This window comes from Pipistrellus kuhlii, unplaced genomic scaffold (assembly GCF_014108245.1).
Source record: "Pipistrellus kuhlii isolate mPipKuh1 unplaced genomic scaffold, mPipKuh1.p scaffold_m20_p_3, whole genome shotgun sequence".
Lineage (NCBI taxonomy): Eukaryota > Metazoa > Chordata > Mammalia > Chiroptera > Vespertilionidae > Pipistrellus > Pipistrellus kuhlii.
The window spans coordinates 11,090,273-11,111,109 of NW_023425529.1; the positions used below are offsets into that span (position 1 = coordinate 11,090,273).

Sequence of the window (20,837 nt, forward strand, 5' to 3'; positions counted from 1 at the left end):
CACCTCAACAAAGGCCAAAAGTGCAAGGATACCTCTGTCCTGTATGAAAGCTCATCCAAGTCCTGTTCTTTGGAGAAGGTCAGGGGTGGGGAACATCCGGCCCGCGGGCCCTCTAAGTCATTTGGTCTGGCCCTGCCAAAGCAATAGGGGTGACCTAATTAACTGTGTGACCAAGTATAGCAGGCTAATTTTTAAGTTGATAATTATGTATGGCCCTTCAATGTTATAAATATACAAATGGCCCTTGGCAGAACAAAGGTTCCCCATCCCTGCTCTAAGTGGACCGCATAGCCTACACTGTGGTTGTTAGTTAGCCTCTTTCCCCAGCCACCCCAGTCCTTGCCCAATTGTGCTACATTCTGGGGAAATTCCCTTAGCTTCTTTCTGTTTTTCAGTCTTTTTTTTTTTTTTTTTAATATATTTTATTGATTTTTCACACAGAGGAAGAGAGAGGGATAGAGAGTTAGAAACATCGATGAGAGAGTGTCATCGATCAGCTGCCTCTTGCACACCACCCACCGGGGATGTGCCCGCAACCAAGGTACATGCCCTTGACCGGAATCGAACCCGGGACCTTTCAGTCCGCAGGCCGACGCTCTATCCACTGAGCCAAACCGGTCCCGGCTGTTTTTCCTTCTTTAGTACTATCTGTTCTGCTATTCAACCATGAACTAAGCATAAGAAATCTCTACTTAAGGGAGCGGGGGGATTGGCAAGGGGTGTCAATTGGGGACTTTATTTTTATTTATTTATTATTTTTTAAATATAGATTTTATTGATTTTTTTACAGAGAGGGATAGAGAGTTATAGAAACATCGATGAGCGAGAATCATCGATCAGCCACCTCTTGCACACTCCCCACTGGGGATGTGCCCGCAACCCAGGCACATGCCCTTGACCAGAAGCAAACCCGGGACCCTTCAGTCCGCAGGCCCACGCTCTATCCACTGAGCCAAACCGGTTTCAGCTCAATTGAGGACTTTAAACAAAACAAACAAACAAACAAAAAAAAAAACACTTTAAACAAATCTCTACTTTTAATTTCTAAGATCTTTGTTATAGCAACCTGTTGTTGTTGTAATAGATGCAATTCCCTCACCAGTCTCTCAGAGAATATTACTTAAAAAGTTTCTTTTGCTTATTTTATTCCCTAGGGGTTCATTCTTGTTTGCTGGATTTGGTGGTGTTAAGCACTCCTCAAATGTTTAATGTTTGGGTGTTTGTTTTTTCATTTATGAATTCCCCGTTTTCCCTGACAGTGAATTAAGTTCTAATTAGGGTGTCTTTCCCCAGCAGGAGGAAAGTGTACTAAATTTAGGACCCTGCCCAGAATTCTTTGTAATGAGGTTTGAGCTCTTGTCTTTAGCCAAAGATCAGTGCCACAATCAACTGCCCCTTTAAGTTTTTAAAATTCTAATACTCTTAGTGGATATGACATTACTTCAGTTTCTATTCTGTTTCTCTTTCCAACTCTTACACTTCTACTCTTTCTGCTGAGCCTCAACTCCAAGAAAGGGAGTTGAGTTTAGCTGTTTCCATCTCATTCTTTATATGGCTTCCCCATGATCTCCTACTCGTTGGATTTGCCCTAAATTAAAATACCTCTCGAGCCCTGACAGGTTTGGCTCAGTGAATAGAGCGTCGGCCTATGGACTGAAGGGTCCCAGGTTCAATTCCAGTCGAGGGCACATCCTCAGGAGGCAGCTGATTGATGTTTCTCATTGATGTTTCTAACTCTCTATCCCTCTCCTCTCCTCTCTATAAAAAATCAATGAAACATATTTTTTAAAATAAAATAAAATACCTCTCGAATTATTCTTACATCTTTGGTTTTCTCCTTTCCTGATCTAGGTTTTCTTGTCCTATTTTCTCTAACAACTTAATCCAATTAGTTTTCCATATTTTAAAAAGTTTCTCCGCATTTGGCCGGGACCGGTTTGGTTCAGTGGATAGAGCGTCGGCCTGGGGACTGAAAGGTCCCGGGTTCGATTCCGGTTGAGGGCATGTACCTTGGTTGCGGGCACATCCCCAGTAGGGGGTGTGCAAGAGGCAGCTGATCGATGATTCTCTCTCATTGATGTTTCTGACTCTCTGTCCTCTCTCTTCCTCTGTGTGAAAAATCAATAAAATATATTAAAAAAAAAAAAAAAAAGTTTCTCCGCATTTGTTCACTAATGGCATCCTTCAGGATTTACTCTCCTAATAAAATATATGAACTGTTTCATGCACATAATAAAGTATAGATTCTAATACAATAAACACCTATGTGCCTTCCACCCAGGTTGAGAAAGAATATATCACAAGTAGCATCTGAGTGTTCTGTGTATGCCTCCCTGATCTCATTTGCCTCTCTTCTCTGAGCTTAAAAGGATTTGGGACAGACAGAGAAGTAGGTGGACATGATCAGTTTATACTATTGTATATTAAAGCCAATCATCACTGGATTAAAAATTTCAAAACCAAGATAGAAAAAGCTTTTGAGAAGGCAGTTCTATCTTGATTACTCATTGCTATAAATCCTAATCTTCTATCTTAAGGTGTATATTATGCAGGGCCAACATGTTACTTCCCTGCATGCAAATTATAATAAAAATATTAAACTCTAATATGACTAAGCGCTATCTCCTAGTAAATCTCATACTTAAGATCATCACTAATTTTTTACGTTTTTTGTTATGTGTTCAAAAAAATCATTAATGTGCCGAGACCGGTTTGGCTCAATGGATAGAGCGTCGGCTTGGGGACTGAAGGGTCCCGGGTTCGATTCCGGTTAAGGGCATGTACCTTGGTTGTGCGCATATCCCCAGTAGGGGGTGTGCAAGAGGCAGCTGATCGATGACACTCTCTCATCGATGTTTCTGACTATCTCTCTCCCTTCCTCTCTGTACAAAATCAATAAAATATATTTTTTAAAAAATCATTAATGTTTTTCTAAAATAATAGAGATCTTTAATCATTATATCAGAGAATATTTATTATTCTGAGCTAAAGTTAAATGTTCTCTTTGAAGTCAACTTATTTTATAATATTAAAACATCTCTAGCAATAAAGTTTTCAAAATTAGGCAGATATTGAAATACATGAGAGCTTTGCCGAAACCGGTTTGGCTCAGTGAATAGAGCGTCAGTCTGTAGACCAAAAGGTTCTGGTCAAGGGCATGTACAATAGCTGCGGGCACATCCCCAGTAGGGGGTGTGCAGGAGGCAGCTGGTCAATTATTCTCTCTCATTGATGTTTCTAACTACCTATCCCTCTCCCTTCCTCTCTGTGAAAAATCAATAAAATATATTTTAAAAAAATAAATACATGGGAGCTTTGAAACTACAGATAAAGGATTAGGCTCTATGTTCATTAATTTAAGAAATGAATTTTTATGGTCTCAAAAAAGCACTCTGAGACCTACACTGTATACATAAATTCTGGTCTACTGTAGTAAGGATATGAACGCATATGCATCATCCTCAGTAGAATATAACAGAAGCCTTCAGGTGAGGGCATGTTTTGGGAATGCAGCCTTGAGGAATGCCTAGTTCCTCACAGCAAAAACACCTGGCTGGTAATGACAGTATTCTATCTGACCAAGATCACATCCTGACAAGTCAAGAAAAGCCCTTTAAATGGGCTTATCTTTTTACCTCCAACTACATTACCTTGAAATTCTAGCACTGTTCAATTGTATGGTTGCAAAAACTTTTTTATGCCACCAGCATCTTTTTCCTACAATGTCCACAAATTATATGTTAGTAATTGTGTATCTTCAAACTCTGTAATGATAACCAGCCTCGGTCTTGGAAGGACTGACCTGGCCTTACCCCAATATAATTCAATATATAATTGTAGTTAATACACAGCTCTTTCACCCAGCCCAGCGTCTGTCTCTTCACCTTAATTTCCCTATGGGAAACTTCCTTCTTTTACTCTAGGCTGTCTTGTTGGGACTGTCAAAGTCCGTAAAGCCATAAGGTAGGCACATGATCCCAAGTTGGGAAAAGAGATTGGGAGGAATCTGATTTATGAGCACAGGCCTAAGATAGAAAATACAGAAGCTGAGATATTTTGATGGTAAGGCTCTGTAAGGATTGTCTCTTAATTTCTATAATCTAGACGCCTAAGGTTATCTGGTTTTTATTCTTAGGGCTGTCGGTCCAGCTTTTTCCTAGATTTCCCGAGCTGTCCTCTGTCCTGCTGATAAATGATGTTTCACTTAGGATTGCTCTAATGAGTTCCTACTGTTTGCCATTAAAGAAGCCTACCTTTAACATCTTAATATGCTTACTGTAGATTAGATTTTAAAACTAATATTCATTTCAGTCGAACCCCAAGTTAACATCAAATTTATTTCAATCCCCCAAAATGGTGCAGTATTTTTATGAGTGAATACATTTCTGCCAACACAGTGGTGACTAAAAACACTTTAGTAAATTGGTTTTAGTCTCCACATTTTCAAACTTACTCTAAGTAAAAAATAAACATTAAACACACATAAGAATGGTCTTTACAACTTAAGTATATACAAATAAGAATGAGAAATTTAAAATAAAATACTTCTAAAAGAGAGAGAAATCATACCAGACTGAAAACACTTTGGCCAATTCCTAGTCAGTCACACAACTCTTAAGGAAAATGGACCAACTATGCTTTCAACTATGAAGAATTAAACCTAAAATGCATTTATTCTTTCATCTTCTAGTGAAAGATAACCTATTCTGAGAAACAGCATAAGCATTGTTACAGTAATCTAGCTCCTAAATGAAAATAGGGGCTGAGTTACAGTTCACTTAGTAACCTAGCTGAGAAACCTTTGAAAGTTATCCTTAGATCAAAGTATTTACATAAGTTCAAGTTTTTTTCTTCAGATAAAAGGTAGCACAGATCCTTAATCTTTAAAAAGAACATATAAATTAAACCTTTGTTGCAACCAGTCAAAACTTTCAGAAATGTTTCTTAAATATCAAATTTCTCTTCACAGATGCTATGTCCATTTTCTTCATAATCTTCTCTTGTTACCACCATATCTTCAAAATCATCATTCTCTGATATCATTTTTCCTCCTTCCCAGGAATAAGTAATAGGGCTAAAAATAAAGGTAACATAAATGAATCCAGATGATCTTATAAAACTAAAAGGCAAAAAACATTAATTAGTCACTAAAATGTAGCAGTCACTACCTAACAGAAGTCATTAAAGTGTGAAAATAATAATAAACTTCATAGGACTAAAGCAAACTCAGAAAGAAAGGAATCTTTATCAACATTACAAATAGTTCTTCTTTTGATTTTTTTCCCTGTGCTCTGAATCTATAATAATAAAAGCATAATATGCCAATTAGACCAGACAGCCAAACGACCTTCCGGACGGAATACCGGATAACCTTCCAGACAAAGCTGTGGCTGTGAGGGCCAAGCCCATTACATGAATTTCGTGCTTCGGGCCTCTAGTTCTTATAATAGAAAACAAGAATACAAGCAAAAGATCAAAAATACATAAAATGAAAAACACTGTCATAAGTGAGTCTAATTTTAGTATGCAGTAAAGATATGTCATCACACAGCAATATAGTTATTATAACTCCCATTTTATAAGTTTGGAAAATAAGGGCCAGAGAGATTAAGTCTGGAACTAGATTCAACCGGAATTGTTATCACACAGTCCATGCTTTTGCTGCTATACTCTGTTGCCTCTAATAAATGAAACATTTAGAAAACAGTGCAAGATAAACAGTTACATGGTAGGACATGGACAGTAAGTAAAACTAAAGCAAGTTAAAATTTAGTTTGGCTTTGTTTACAAGCAAGGTTATATACTCTGTCTTAACTTAATTCTATTTCTACTGTTCCACTATCCCCAATTCAGTTTCAAATCTAAAACATGAGAAATAAAAAAGTTAATGTTTTCCTTATTGTATTTCCTAATCTTGCCGGGAGAGGAATACACACACACACACACACACACACACACACACAAACATATACGAGCAGATATGCAATATAGATTTGATGAATAAAGAATAAAATTACTTCTGTGCATCCCTTGGCCTGTAATGTGTTTAACTCACACTTAAAATGCAGGATAAGCCCTGGCCAGTTTGGCTCAGCAGATATAGCCTGCAGACTGATGGGTCCCAGGTTCGATTCTGGTCAAGGGCACATGCTTGGGTTGCAGGCTTGATCCCCAGTAGGGGGCGTGCAGGAGACAGCCAATCAATGATTCTCTCTCATTGACGTTTCTCTCTCTACCTCTCTCTTCCTCTATGAAATCAATAAAAATATATAAAATAAATAAAATTCAGGATAAAGCTTGGCCAGTGTGGCTCAATTGGTTGGAGCGTTGTCCCATATACCAAAAGGTTTTGGGTTTGATTACTGGTCAGGGCACATAACTATGTGGTGAGTTCAATCCCTGATCAGGGCACATATGAAAGGCAACCAAGTGATGTTCTCTCTCCCATCAGCGTTTCACTCTCTCTCATTCCCCCTCTAAGATCAATATGTACACTGTAGGAAGAGGATTAAAATAAACAAATAATTAAAATAAAATGCAGGATAAAAATCCAGTATGCTTCATACTGTAAAGAGTATATGAACATCAATGATGATAAGAATAATTTTAATATCTAATGGTAGTTTATTATTTTACCTGATAGCTATGAAATAAGTAATCAGATGAGGGCCTGCTGTAGGTTTTGAAAATTTCTACTTTAGCTTTAAAACAAAACTCTAAAACTAAGTCAGGTATGTGGGGTCTCTGCCACTTAAAACTTGGAAGGGAGCAATTATTAGATGTATGTTTGGTAAGAGATCCTGCCTCCAGGTAAAGAGAACTGGGTTTTGATTTGGTCATTGCTATCAACTCACTGCCTTTGACAACTTATGAATTCTTGCTTCTTCATTTACAAAGTAAGAACACTGGACAGGATGATGTGTAAGCCTTCCTTATAGCTCTAAAATTCTGCCTTAATTGTTTTTACCAGTAAAGTAGAAATGATATCTGCTTTTTCTCATAAAACAGGGTAGGGGAATATACCATATAAAACAGTTTTGAATTTAAGAAAAACTAATTACATTTAAAAGTTAATTTAAAATATTTTAAATTATCTTAAAACATTCCAAAACAACTTATGAACATAACTTACTTCAATGGGTAAATTCTTAAATTTCTATACTTGAGAGAAACTCTCAGGAAACGACACACCTCAAATAACTCAAACAGATAATAACCTAATTGCTTTGCCTATAAAAACTCTTAGGAAAGCCGAAACTGGTTTGGCTCAGTGGAGCGTCGGCCTGCGGACTCAAGGGTCCCAGGTTTGATTCCAGTCAAGGGCATGTACCTTGGTTGCAGGCTCATCCCCAGTGGGGGGTGTGCAGGGGGCAGCTGATCGGTGTTTCTCTCTCATCGAAGTTTCTAACTCTCTCTCTTTCTCTTCCTTCTTTTCTGTAAAAAATCAATAAAATATATATATTTTCAAAAATATCTTAGGAAAGAAGACTGACTTACTATAGGGAATTGATCTCATATTAACAAGTGCCCAACATGTTCTAATCATATGGTGGACATTTCACATACTTCATAACACTGAATCTACTGAAATGGAAGGTTTGTCACTTCAATTTTGTTGTTGTTGTTGTTAACCCTCACCTGAGGATATGTTTTTCATAGCTTTTCTCAGAGAGCTTGGAAGAAAGGGAGGGGGGAGAGGGTAAAGGAGAGAGGGGAGAGGAAGAGAAAGAGAAACATTGATGTGAGAGAAACATATCGATTGGTTGCCTCTCAAATGAGCTCCAACTAGTAGGGGGTTGGGAAGGGGGGGGGGGAGTGAACCTGAAACCCAGGTACGTGCACGTGCCCTTGACCAGGAATTAAACCTGAGATCCTTCAGTGTGTGGGCCGTCACTCTAACCACTGCACCAGTCAGGGCTATCACTTCAATTTTTGAGTAAAGGAAAATGAGGATCCCAAAGGTGAAAGAAACCGACCAACGTGGAAGAACCAGGTTTTAAACTTGTCTGCTTATCCACAGTCCACCTGATCTACAGTCTGCCATGTTTTATGTCTATATGAGCCAACACTTACTTTTCAGGCAGCACAACAGAAACATCATAATCTGTTGGAGTGAGACATCGAACTTCTGAGTAAACCCGATCCCTAAATCCTGGGAAAAGGGAGTTTCCTCCTGTCAAAACAATGTTCCTAAAAAAATGCGGCTGCATTTCTTTAAAAGAAAAAAAGGGAGAATGGAGAGTAAAAAAGGCATTAGAAAATCTGTTTACCTATCTTTATGGAATAATAAGGATGAGGGCTTAGGTGAAAGCAATTAGGGATCACAGGTACTGGTTGGGAAACCATATAATATTTTTATAACCATATAAATTATAAATTTCTGAGATTTTTATAATGATATTATAAATAGATATATTAAACAGAAATATGACCTCTAGATATTGAACAAAGGCTAAGGTGAGGGGCTGAACTATGGGACTACTTACTTTAAGCTATACATATATCAGTAACATTCTATTAGTGGACATTTGATAATTATAGCTATTCTTCCCTAAAATGGGAGGGATCTTTGTGTAGGTTGAGACAGAGCTAGTGAAAGATGAAAAGGAGGTCCTTTGTGACATTTTAACTTCATATTATCTCACTCAGACAGGTATTTGTGTAAGTATTATGCAATAAGTATTTTCACTTAATAGTGAGAAATACTCATAATCTATAATAATATTTAAAGAAAGGATCTTGTTTTGTACTCATTAAAGATACATGATGGAAAACATTAAGTGCCATATGGTTAGCCAGTATTAGAAGCCAACTCAGCACCCCAGGGAAATTTATCAAGAATTACAATACTGAGCCGTCACCGGTTTGGCTCAATGAATAGGACTGAAGGGTCCCAGGTTTGATTCCAGTCAGGGGCACATGCCCTGGTTACAGGCTCGATCCCCAGTGGGGGGGGTCTAGGAGGCAGCCTATCAATTATTTTCTCTCATCATTGATGTTTCTATCTCTCTCTCCCTCTCCCTTCCTCTCTGAAATCAATAAAAATGTATTAAAAAAAAAATTACAATACCGAGTACTGGCATAAAAGAAGGAATGAGTATATATTGACACTGAGTCTCCTGGCATGACATTAAAGGAGTATAGTATAAAATGTTGCATATCTCATGACTGCAACTTTATATAAAGTGTGAAATTAATATGAAATATTAATATGAAAATTGTTGTAAAATAATTATATTAAGCTGTTGGCATTATTGACTTTCTTTTTCATTTTTCCTTTTTTTATTATATAGAAAGGAAAGGATGTTGCATATGCTAGGTTTTCTCCAATGCCTACTGCTCCTTATGAACTAAAAAGACATTTTTAAGATATAAAAGTACTCTAGCACTCAAGAATATTAGTTAAATCAGTGAGATTTAACTAATCTCACTGATTTAACTAATCAGACATCACTCCAAAGTATCATATACTTCAATCTCATTAAAATTGTATCAATCCGAATATAACAAAAAGAATAAACCAATCCTACCAACAGCTGAAAGCCATTTAAGTTGCTAAGTTATAAAGTCATATTCTGTGCAAAGGTGGGTTAAATTAAAACTTTTTCTACAATAAATATGATAATCTAATACTCATGGAGAGAAGAATTTCTTCAAGCTTAAGTGGACCATTATGACTTTTCCCATATGAGATGTAAGATCTGGGACCGATAAAGAATTACTCAAGTATATTATTGGATCTAGAAATCTCTACAAGTAAAAGACTTGCTATTTCCTGAAATTATTTAGAAGAAACAGATGACTTCTCGAATTCACATAAGGTTTTGTAAATATATCATTACTACTCAGTATTTTAACTATGTACCTTCAGGTAAGTTCTGAATTGAATAGACAACAGCTTCTGGAATTCCCATTTCTTGAATTCCTATATCAGAAGGATTAAAGAGTATTTCCGGAACAGCAAATCTCTCATTGGCCAGACGAAGAATTTGTTCCCCAGATTTATATTTTCCACTTAACACCATCTCTTCCCTTGGCTTAAAGTAAGAGATAAAATATTTACTACATTATCTGGATCACATGACAAATAAAATTTAGTAATATGTAATACTAATATATTAACATGTTCCTAGAAGTTTCAGGTTCTCAAAAGTTAGAAATAAGTAGTTTTCTCTCCTGTTGCCTAAACTATACAAATAAATAATTGGTGTTGCTAACATAGCTATTCCCCCAACGATAATCTGGTTTTATTCCACACATTTTAAAACAGAAAGAAAAGAACAGATGAGAGAAAACTTCATAAACTACTTATTATACTGTGATTTCCAGAGAACAAAGAACATACTCTCAATAGAAAACACTTACTGTCTTATGTTTCTTCCCTTATCTACTTTCACTCCCCTATTGCTTATTGAATACTGTAGTTCATTCTATTAGGATATTCCCTTTCCCTTGTGCAAAAAGCCTACATTTTTACATTTATTATTTATTCAATCTCTATTTAAAAGTCTGTTTCCAAATGACTTAAGCAAATATATAGGCATTACCACTGAAATTCTTGTTATTGCTAACCCACCCACCCGTGAGCTGTGTTCTTGAGGAATCAGAGGGGGAAAAAACCCTCCTTCTACAACATCTTACCATCATTAAAATAATATTCCATCTCATTAGCTTTTCTAAATTCAGTTATAGATTTTCACTTCATTTGATTCATATATACAATTTTCCTCCCATAATACAGTATATCCAAATCCTTTATATAGGTATAAAAATACTTAAAATAGCCCTAGCTGATTTTGCTCAGTGGATAGAGCACCAGCCTGCAGACTGAAGGGTCCCAGGTTCGATTCCAGGGTTGTAGGCTTGATCTCCAGTGGGGGGCATGCAGGAGGTAGCCAATCAATGATTCTCTCTCATCACTGATGTTTCTATCTCTCTCTTTCTCTCCATTCCTCTGTGAAATCAATAAAAATGTATTTTAAAAATACTTAAAATATATAAAAAGAAATATCAGCAATTCAGTCCTCCATCAACTGTATCAATATTCATAAAAGGCAAATAACCAACTTCTGTTTATCTCCAGATTTGTCATTCGGCTGACAGTTCTTTTTCTAAATAACTTTAGTGAGACATTTATTAATCACTTATGCACTTGTGCCTGGAAAAATGGCCAACAGAAAGGCAGCCATCAACAATTCTGTTAAGACTACAGAATCCCAGCTGGATGCTTTCCAAATCTGAGGTGGTCACTTGAAGAAATATAATGAGGATTTTTCAAATTACCTTACAGAAGCCCTTTTTAATTGTACTAAAGTCAGGCAAAACATAGTCTATCATCACTGTATTTTCTTCTCCTTTCAACCTGGAAAACAAAATAGAAATTTATGAAATATTTTACTATGTATAACATTCCCAAGAATCAACTTCCCAATTCTTAGAATCCCTTTATACATACTTGGCAATATCCATATCCTTATAAAAATCCTGAGACACATAGCATACATCTTCTTTCACTTGATTAATCACGTGCGTTTCATCCATAACATGTAACTGCCTAAAAAGAAATAAAAATTTTAAATGGAAAAGAGCCCAGAATAGTATAGCTCAGTTGGTTGAGCGCTGTCCTGTGCACCGAAAGGCCATCAGTTCGGTTCCATCCCTGATCAGGACATATGCCTGGGGGGTGGGCTAGATCCCATCCAGGGGAAGGGGTGCAGGAAGCAGCCAATAGATGTTCTCTTTCTCTCTCTTCCTTTCTCTCTCTCAAAAACATATTTTTAAAAATGATATGGAAAATATTTATATATAACTTATAAATATCATTTTAAATATTTTTTTTTGAAATTAAATGTTTAGGTAACTAATTTTTTAAAATAGTAAATTGAATGTGTAAAATATTTGTAACTTTATGGAATACTTATTTCCATTATTATTATTTTTGACTTAAACTCTTATGTTGACACTTGCACATGAATCTCATTTCCCCCTCCTTTGCCCACCACCACCCAGCCACAACCTATTTCCATTATTTTATTTTATCTCCACATCATCCCTGTAAAGGCAAACATAAGTCCAGTTTAAAGAAGGAAACTGAAAACGTGTTAAGGGGTAATGTTTACACAATTAAAGAGCAAACTTTTTCCTTCAACCATTCTGAAAGAATCGTGCTTTTAACTCTGCACTTTCTTTTCTAATTACAAAAGTATTGTGAGTCAGCACACAGTACCTGGCATGTAATGGATGCTAAATAAATATTTAATGAGTAAATTATAAAACCCACAGGCTTAATGTATAAAGATTTATAAAAAACAAAAATTTATAAAGATTTATAAAAAAAACAAAGGTTACTTCCTTTGAATATATAAGATTATATACCTGTTTACTTCTTATGTTTTAGACTAAACATGATCTCATGAACATTTTCTTATGCTATTACATACTCTTTAAAAATTATTTCTGCCAAAACCGGTTTGGCTCAGTGGTAGAGCGGCGATCTGCGGACTGAAAGGTCCCGGGTTCGATTCCGGTCAAGGGCATGTACCTTGGTTGCGGGCACATCCCCGGTAGGGGGTATGCAAGAGGCAGCTGGCCGATGTTTCTCTCTCATCGACATTTCTAGCTCTCTATCTCTCTCCCTTCCTCTCTGTAAAATATCAATAAAATATATTAAAAAAATTATTTCTTATTGCGCTAAAATATTCAATCAGAGTGATCTATTAAAATGTATTTGGCACTCTGACTGGTTTGGCTCAGTGGATACAGTGTCGGCCTGCAGACTAAGAGGTCCCAGGTTTGATTCCCGACAGGGGCATGTACGTTGGTTTTGGGCACATCCCCAGTAGGGGGTGTGCAGGAAGCAGCTGTTTGATGTTTCTCTCTCATCGATGTTTCTAACTCTCTATCCTTCTCCTTTTCTCTCTGTAAAAAAAATCAATAAAATATATATCTTTTTTAAAATGTATTTGGCAATATTTCTAATGTAGGAAATTTAGATCGGGGCGGAAAAGATACCTGGGTATTTATAAACATGGACTTAGGAGCTGGAGACATAGGTTTAATCTTACCTTAGTAGCCAAGTTACTTTACCTTTTTGGGACTCCAACTCTTCAACTTCTAAAAAGGTAATATTGCCAATTTAACATAGCTATAAGTCTATCATCCTAAATATATATATATGTGTGTGTGTGTGTGTGTGTGTGTGTGTATAAAGTGTTTAGATAGTCCCTCTATTCAATAAATAATTATTGCTTCTGCCTTAGCCAGTTTGACTCAGTGGATATAGTGTCAGCTAGCGAACTGAAGGGTCCCAGGTTTGATTCCAGTCCTAGCAGAAGTTGTGCAAGAGGCAGCCAACCAACAATTCTCTCTCATCATTGATGTTTCTATCTCTCCCTCCCTCTTCCTTCCTCTCTGAAGTCGATAAAATTTTATTTTAAGCCCTCACTGGTTTAGCTCAGTGGATAGACCATCAGGCCATGGACTGTGGGGTCCCAGGTTCACTTCCGGTTGAGGGTATGTACCTTGGTTGCGGCTCGAGCCCCAGTAGGGGGTGTGAGGGAGGCATAGAGAGTTAGAAACATCGATGAGAGAGAATCATCGATCAGCTGCCTCTTGCACACCCCCTACTGGGGATGTGCCCAAAACCAAGGTACATGCCCTTGACTGGAATCGAACCTGGGACCTTTCGGTCTGCAGACCGACGATCTATCCATTGAGCCAAACCGGTCCTGGCAGATAATATGATTTTAAATGCTAGAAAGCTTTTCGATTTAAACATCTTAGTATTTATATATGTGATATAGCTTTTAAAGCACTAATCATATAGAAATGCCACCTGAAGTTACAACTAAAGGTAAAGAATAATTTTAAGTTGCTTGAAAAACTTCACTGCCAGCATCCCATCCTCCCAAAGAATAAAAGTTAAGTATTACCTATAAGATATGATCTCCTTTAGATGATTGGTTAAGAGTTTCCCACCCACATTTATCCTAAAAAAGGAGAAAGGAAATTTGAATCAATTTATCACACATTTTTCAGTTTTATTCTAAAAAATAACATAAAAATTTAATGCAGCTCACCGAATAATTGCTTCTTTTTTCTTTTTACTTCTACAATAAGGCACTATATGTGTAAAGGAGTACCCACTATCAACAATGATACAGCATAATTCGGAAGGGTTATCTCGGAAATACCTATGTGCACTGAGAGCCCCGGCTATTAAGAAAAAAAAAGGAAGAGAAAAAGAAACATTGTAATTATTTTAAAGCAATAAAGAAAGGTAGAAACTAAGGCAAAGACAAATGTTTTCTTTTGTTTATAAGAAAAACGTTAACTTATTATACTCATAACTGTCAAAAGTTCTTTATAGTGTTTAAACTCTCAAACATCACTTTTTGTGGTAAATATAAATTTGTGATCAATTTTCAAAAGTAAATATCCATTCCATAGCTTATAAAATTGTTTTAACAGCAGATAATTTTACTGAGCATTCATGACATGTTGGACACTACACTAAACCCCACTGAGTATGTGTGCTTTAAATCTCACAACAATCCTATTTTACAGAAACTGCAGCACACAGAAGTTAAATAATGGCCCAGAGTCATACAATTAGAGCCAACCAGAGCCAAAATTCAAACCTATGCAGCGTGAGCTTCTCAACTTTGAAAATATTGACATCTTGGGCCAGAAAATTCCACGCTGTTAGGGCTGTCCTGTGCATTGTAAGATGTTTAGCAGCATCTGTGTTCTCTACCCACTAGACAACCAAAAATGTCTCCAGACACTGCCAAATGTGCCCTGAGGAGCAAAATCACCTTTGTTGAGAACACTGTTCTAGAGATTCTGCTCTTAACCATAATTCTGCTCTTAGTACTAGAGGACCAGTGCATGATTTCGTGCATGGGGGCGGGAAGAGGTGGGGGGCACTGGGGGGAGGGGGTCCCTCAGCCTCGTTTGTGCCCTCTCAGTCCCCTGGCCTGTGGGGATCGGGTCTAAACCGGCAGTCGGACATTCCCCGAGGGATGTAGCAGTGCACCAAGCAGCAGGCGGATAGGGAGGAGCCAGAGCCTAGGCCAGGTGCTGCGCTGCTTGCTCTCATCCCGGCCCTGGCTGCACCTGCCGCTGCTGCTCCGTAGCACTACCACCACCAGCTACACTCACCAGCTGTGAGCCTGTCTTCTGGCTGAGAGACACTCTCCCTGTGGAAACACACTGACCACCAGGGGGCAGTTCCTTCATTGAGTGTCTTTCCCCCAGTGGTCAGTGCATGTCATAGTGACCAGTCAACTTGTCATTTAGGCTTTTATAGATATAGAATGTTGCTTTATACAACTTTAATTCTGGAAGCTAGAGTACTGTACATTCATTGTACAGCCTTTAATGTAATTCTAACCTTTATTAAACTTACTCCTGGATGATAGTGACAGAATCTATGTTGGCAATCTGACTAACATTTTTTCAATCAATTCTATATAATAAAGATGTAATATGCAAATGGTTGTTAGGCCGTGAAGCGTATTGACTATCCACGTAACAACCGGATCATGGATCAGCGGGAGGGTAGGGCAGTGCGCTATGAGGGGGTAGGAGGAGGGAGCTACAATAGAGCGGGGCAGAGGGCGGAGAGCTACTGGAGGGCAGCAGTGAGCTACTGGCGAACTACTGGTGCACAGATTCATGTGTGGGGCTACTAGTAATAATTATAATAACAAGCATATCTGTAACAAAAGATAACTACCTCAGAAACAATAATCTTTCATAGATATATATGGCTAATAACTTCATTAGGGTGAAATATTATATGAATATAAAGATAAAATGAGAGAAATCTGACTAATCTCTAAGGATTCATCTAGTTTTTAAATTCCATGTTTTATTTTTTTCAAATCTGAAATAATATTCTTGGATTTTAAGTGTTCATTTACCCTATTCATATCCATATTCACATAACTCAATTTCAACCAAAACTTTAACTCACCATTTACTCTTAATACTGCTTGGAACTGGTATTCTTCAAATAAAATCTCATTCATTGATTCTTGAATAGAAGTAAAGTTAAAATATGGTTCTGTGATAATAACATTAGTATCTAAAAAATCAACCTAAAAGAGAGAAAAAAATCCCAAAAATTTTATAACTTTGTGTTAAAATTATAAACATATTTCACATATATGAACAGACTTATTTTAAACTCACAATAATCCTAGACTTATTTTAAAATCACAAAATCTTATTAATTGAGTATAATAAGACTGATCTTATTATACTCAGTTAATAGCTGAGCAAGTCGGGACCGGTTTGGCTCAGTGGATAGAGCGTCGGCCTGCGGACTGAAAGGTCCCGGGTTCGATTCCGGGCAAGGGCATGTGCCTTGGTTGCAGGCACATCCCCAGTGGAGGATGTGCAGGAGGCAACTGATCGATGATTCTCTCTCATCGATGTTTCTAACTCTCTATCCCTCTCTCTTCCTCTCTGTGAAAAATCAATAAAATATATTAAAAAAAAAAAAAATAGCTGAGCAAATGGAGAAAACTGAGAGTTGAGTAAGTTACCAACGTTCATATAACTAGTGACCAAGGCTTTGAACACAGGAAATCTGGTAACTATTATTAAATTTTAACTGTCTTAATAGTAGCATTTAAGAAAGTGGTATTATCAAATTGTTTAAATATAATTATGCAAAAGTAATGAATAACTATAAGCATTAAGGCTACTGTTATTTTGCTTTTAAATGTTAAAAGGCTAGAAGCTTGAGGATATTTAATGTGTACATAATTCTCTACCACCCATTCTTAAGCAGCATTAACATTTGAACATTTTCTCTATATACTTAAATTCACACTATGGACATTATAAGCACAAATTTCTCATATTGTAATATTCACACATTCAAATATTTAGGCAAAAACATTTCATTGTGAAAATAAAAATAAGATACTAAATTAGCCTAATAATAGAAATCTGAAGTAACTTTTAATCTTGAGTTTCATACAGAGTATCTCTTATCAACCTCAAATTCCACTTCAATACGGAAATTCTATTCACTTGCACTTATCATATAGAAAATCAAAGCCACGCACAGAATATTTAGTGACTTAAACATATATCTGAAGCATATTCAAAAGTTTATAAACCTTAAAATATAAACTAATTTTTCATTTGAGTAAGACTTGGAAATAAATCTGAATACATACTCCAGTTTGTTACCTGATACATTTCTTTTCCAAAAAGGTAATCCCAAACTTGTCTTTGAACATCCCAATTCACCAAGTAACCCTAAAAAATTTTAAAATAAAATTTAATCATCAAAAATATTTGAACAATTAATAAAAGTCAGATTAATATATTCTAAATTGCTGATTTCTGTCTCGTTATGGTTACCTTCACCAGTCTAATGATGTTTGAATTTCAAACTAATTATGTTTTTCTCCTTTTAAAAGTTAAAAAAAATTACAAGTCAACACTATCAAAAGTGTCAAGGTTTCAAAAGATGTAACAATAAGTACAGATGCTTTTCTGTGCTTATTTTCTTTAATGTATTCATCTCATTTAGTTTTAAGGCAAACAAGTAAAATTCAGTACCCATACCTACAATTAGTAACTAAATCATGGGTTGGTCATTTATTCATTTTTTTTTTTGGGGGGGGGGGGATGAGAGGGAAAAGGAAACACTGATTTGCTGTTCCATTTATTTATGCACTCATTGGTTGATTCTTGTTGTGCCCTCACCTGGATCAAATCCACCACACTGGCAAATTGAGACAACACTCTAACTAACTGAGTTACCCAGCCAGGGCATGGTCATTTATTTTATTTTATTTTTATTTTGTTAATCTTCATGCGAGGATATTTTTCCATAGATTTTTAGAGAGTGCAAGGGAAGGAGGGGGAGAGTGAGAAACACTGATTAGTTGCCTCCTGAACACACCTCAACTGGGGTGGGGGGACAGAATCTGAAACCCAGGTACATGCTCTTGACTGAGAATCAAACCAGAGACCCTTCATTGTGAGGGCCAATGCTCTAACCACCGAGCACACCGGCCAGGGTGGTCATTTATTTTTAATAGGACACTTTAATTTCAAGTTTGGGTTTTATATAAGATCTTATTTAAAACTTAGCTCTGGCCAGTGTAGCTCTGTAAATTGGGCAATCCATGGACCAAAAAAAAAAAAAAAGATTGCCAGTTCATTCCTGGTCATGGCACATACAGGGGTTACAGGTTCAATCCCCAGTAGGGAGCATGCAGAAGGCAGCAGATCAGATTCTGCTCTCACAATGAATTTCTTTCCCTTTCCCTTCCTCTCTTTTTAAAAATCAATAAAAACAGCCAGGACCGGTTTGGCTCAATGGATAGAGCTTCGGCTTGGGGACTGAAGGGTCCTGGGTTCGATTTCGGTCAAGGGCATGTACCTTGGTTTCGGGCACATCCCCAGTAGGGGGTGTGCAAGAGGCAGCTGATTGATGACTCTCTCTCATCGATGTTTCTAACTCTCTCTCTCCCTTCCTCTCTGTATAAAATCAATAAAAGATATTTTTAAAAATCAATAAAAACATTTTTTAAAAGAAAAATTTAATGGCATTTTTTATTTTTACTTTTGCAAAAGAACATTTATTAAGTAAATTACAAAGGTAGACAAAGTAATTCCTAGAAGTAATGGCTTAGGAAACAAGTTATGAAAGTAAAGGAAGGGCCCTTGGAGCTTGGAAGTGAGGAAGTTAATGGTAACATGCCTGGGCCGGGAAGGGGAAGGGGAAGGGGAGGAGATGGGGAAGGCCTGGCATGCTCCGAGGAGGGAGCGCGCCTAAATGACATATTTTAGAAATCTAAAGATATTTCCATACATGCAAAATCTTACATATACATTTAACATTATCTTTAAATTTGGGTCTGTAATGCTAGAAATGGCATATAATTGAATTACCTTCTGAAAAGGAAGGATATAAAAGAGTCCAGAAGGGTCCTTTATTTCTTCTATCTGGTTAGCAGTAAAAGTTTTAAGACGTGCTGTTTTTGACCTGAACTGACAGTTAGGAATAACCCTGTAAACAAAGAATCAAGTAATATAATTATTCCCTAAATACTTAGTTGCTATGAATACTTTCACTTCACCACCACCCTGGATGCCAGAAAAATATCCAAAACCAGTGTTTCTCATTGTCTTCACACAATAAAAAGTGTCTTTTTTTTCCCCCCCAAAGGGTTAATATATTATACAATATATATCGGTTATATACTGGACCCTTTTTCTTTCGCAAATACTCCTCAAGATACCTTTACAGGTGGGTATTGTTCCTGCCACCACACAGATAAAAGGGCACCTAGGTAAAGTTCCTGGTCTTTCTGGCTTTAATTCATAAATTTTAAATAAAATTCTGGTAAAACGTTTACTAGTACAAGTTCAAAATTCTGGCGGTAACATCAAATTTCCATAAAGTCAAAATATTCAATCAGTAAGATGCTTTGGGTACAGAAGTAGGAAGTAGTAATATGGTTGTGTCTACCATGAGCTTACAATCTATTTAGGAAGACAAACTAGATCCATTATCAGCACAGGCTTTTCTCTATGCTTAAATACATGATTTTTTAAAAGCTGCATGTAATCAATCTTATGGTTGTATTGCAATTTTAATAAATCTGGCATTCTTGATTATTTAGCATCCTTCCTTAATTTTTGCTAACCACACACAGTGGCTATAAATCATTCAGAGCATCCTGTATTTATTGTTCTCAAGCATCTCTGATTGATTCCTTAGGTAACTGGTAACAGAATTGCTGAGTCAAAGAATAAAAACAACGATACACATGCCTAAAATATTTTCCAGAAGACTGAAAACAATTTACATTCCTGAGCAGTTCAATTGTCCTTTTTCAAAAGAAAACGGAAAGGACAAGAAAAACACACCCCTCTGTGAATGACAAAAGAAAAGCGTGTCTTTAAAACTGTTTATTCTTTATGCAAACACATATACAGTATCTGATAAATGCTATGGTAGTATTTGTTTAATGGACTCTACTGGTATAATGGAGGTCAGCCAATGAGCACTTCGAAGGGCTTAGACACAAGCTTTGGAGTTCTCCAGCTACTAAGACCGTGGTTTTTACATTTCTGGGGGTCATAAAACCCTCCGAGAATAGGAAGCAAGCTGTCAACCTGTCTCTAAGAAAACGCATTGGCCCACGACTCCTGCAGATCTGCAACCCTTTTTAACAGAGCAATTTCTGGTTACAAAACAAAACACATGTCCCGCCAAAACCGGTTTGGCTCAGTGGATAGAGCATTGGCCTGCGGACTGAAAGGTCCCAGGTTCGATTCCGGTCAAGGGCATGTACCTTGGTTGTGGGCACATCCCCAGTGGGGTGTATGCAAGAGGCAGCTGATCGATGTTTCTCTCTCATCGAAGTTTCTAACTCTCTATCCCTCTCTCTTCCTCTCTGTAAAAAATCAATAAAATATATTTTTAAGAAAACAAAACAAAACAAAAAAAACACGCCCCACTTCCGGGGCCTCACAGACCCAAATTAGCATCTAAATTCCAGTTCAAAGTTTCCCCCCCAGCTCCCTCCCAGGAGGAGGGCATCCCCTTGGGCTCAGCTCGCGGCCGCGGGGACGGGCCTGGTCCTGACGTCCCAGAGACGAAGCGCAGGAAGTGCCGTGTTCCTCGGTCAAAACCAACACTTACGAGACATTCTCGTGGCTGTAACCGATTTTGGCGTTGTAGGCTCCGTTATCCAACACCAACGTCGTCATCTTAGCCCGAAACGCAACGCCTTTTCGGTCTCTTTCCGACCCTCCTCACGTTTTCTTCCGGCACGCTGCGGCCCGCGTGGGCGGAG

At 37.2% G+C, this 20,837-nt stretch overlaps 1 protein-coding gene and 1 long non-coding RNA gene across 2 annotated transcripts; both read right to left on the minus strand.

Moving 5' to 3' along the window:
- Positions 1-1,408: 1,408 nt before the first annotated feature.
- LOC118730835 lies at positions 1,409-1,919 on the minus strand. The gene is made up of 2 exons (XR_004991635.2): positions 1,805-1,919; positions 1,409-1,604 (listed from the first exon to the last, which is right to left on the minus strand). It is a non-coding gene; the product is annotated as an uncharacterized LOC118730835 (long non-coding RNA).
- Positions 1,920-3,748: 1,829 nt separating this feature from the next.
- On the minus strand, positions 3,749-20,837 carry ACTR6 (actin related protein 6). The gene is made up of 11 exons (XM_036459156.2): positions 20,684-20,837; positions 18,925-19,042; positions 17,209-17,277; positions 15,980-16,103; positions 14,079-14,214; positions 13,932-13,988; positions 11,456-11,554; positions 11,284-11,362; positions 9,866-10,037; positions 8,074-8,212; positions 3,749-5,074 (listed from the first exon to the last, which is right to left on the minus strand). The coding sequence occupies exons 1-11, from the start codon at positions 20,749-20,751 to the stop codon at positions 4,945-4,947; spliced, it is 1,191 nt and encodes a 396-aa protein (XP_036315049.1). The 5' UTR covers positions 20,752-20,837; the 3' UTR covers positions 3,749-4,944.

Coding starts and splice junctions, on each gene's coding strand:
- ACTR6 (XM_036459156.2), bottom strand. CDS start 20,751: ATGACGACGTTGGTGTTGGATAACGGAGCCTACAACGCCAAAATCGGT. Junction 19,043..20,683: donor TACAGCCACGAGAATGTCTC/GTAAGTGTTGGT, acceptor CTTTGTTTACAG/GGTTATTCCTAACTGTCAGT. Junction 10,038..11,283: donor TTAAAAAGGGCTTCTGTAAG/GTAATTTGAAAA, acceptor TCTTACTTTAAG/CCAAGGGAAGAGATGGTGTT.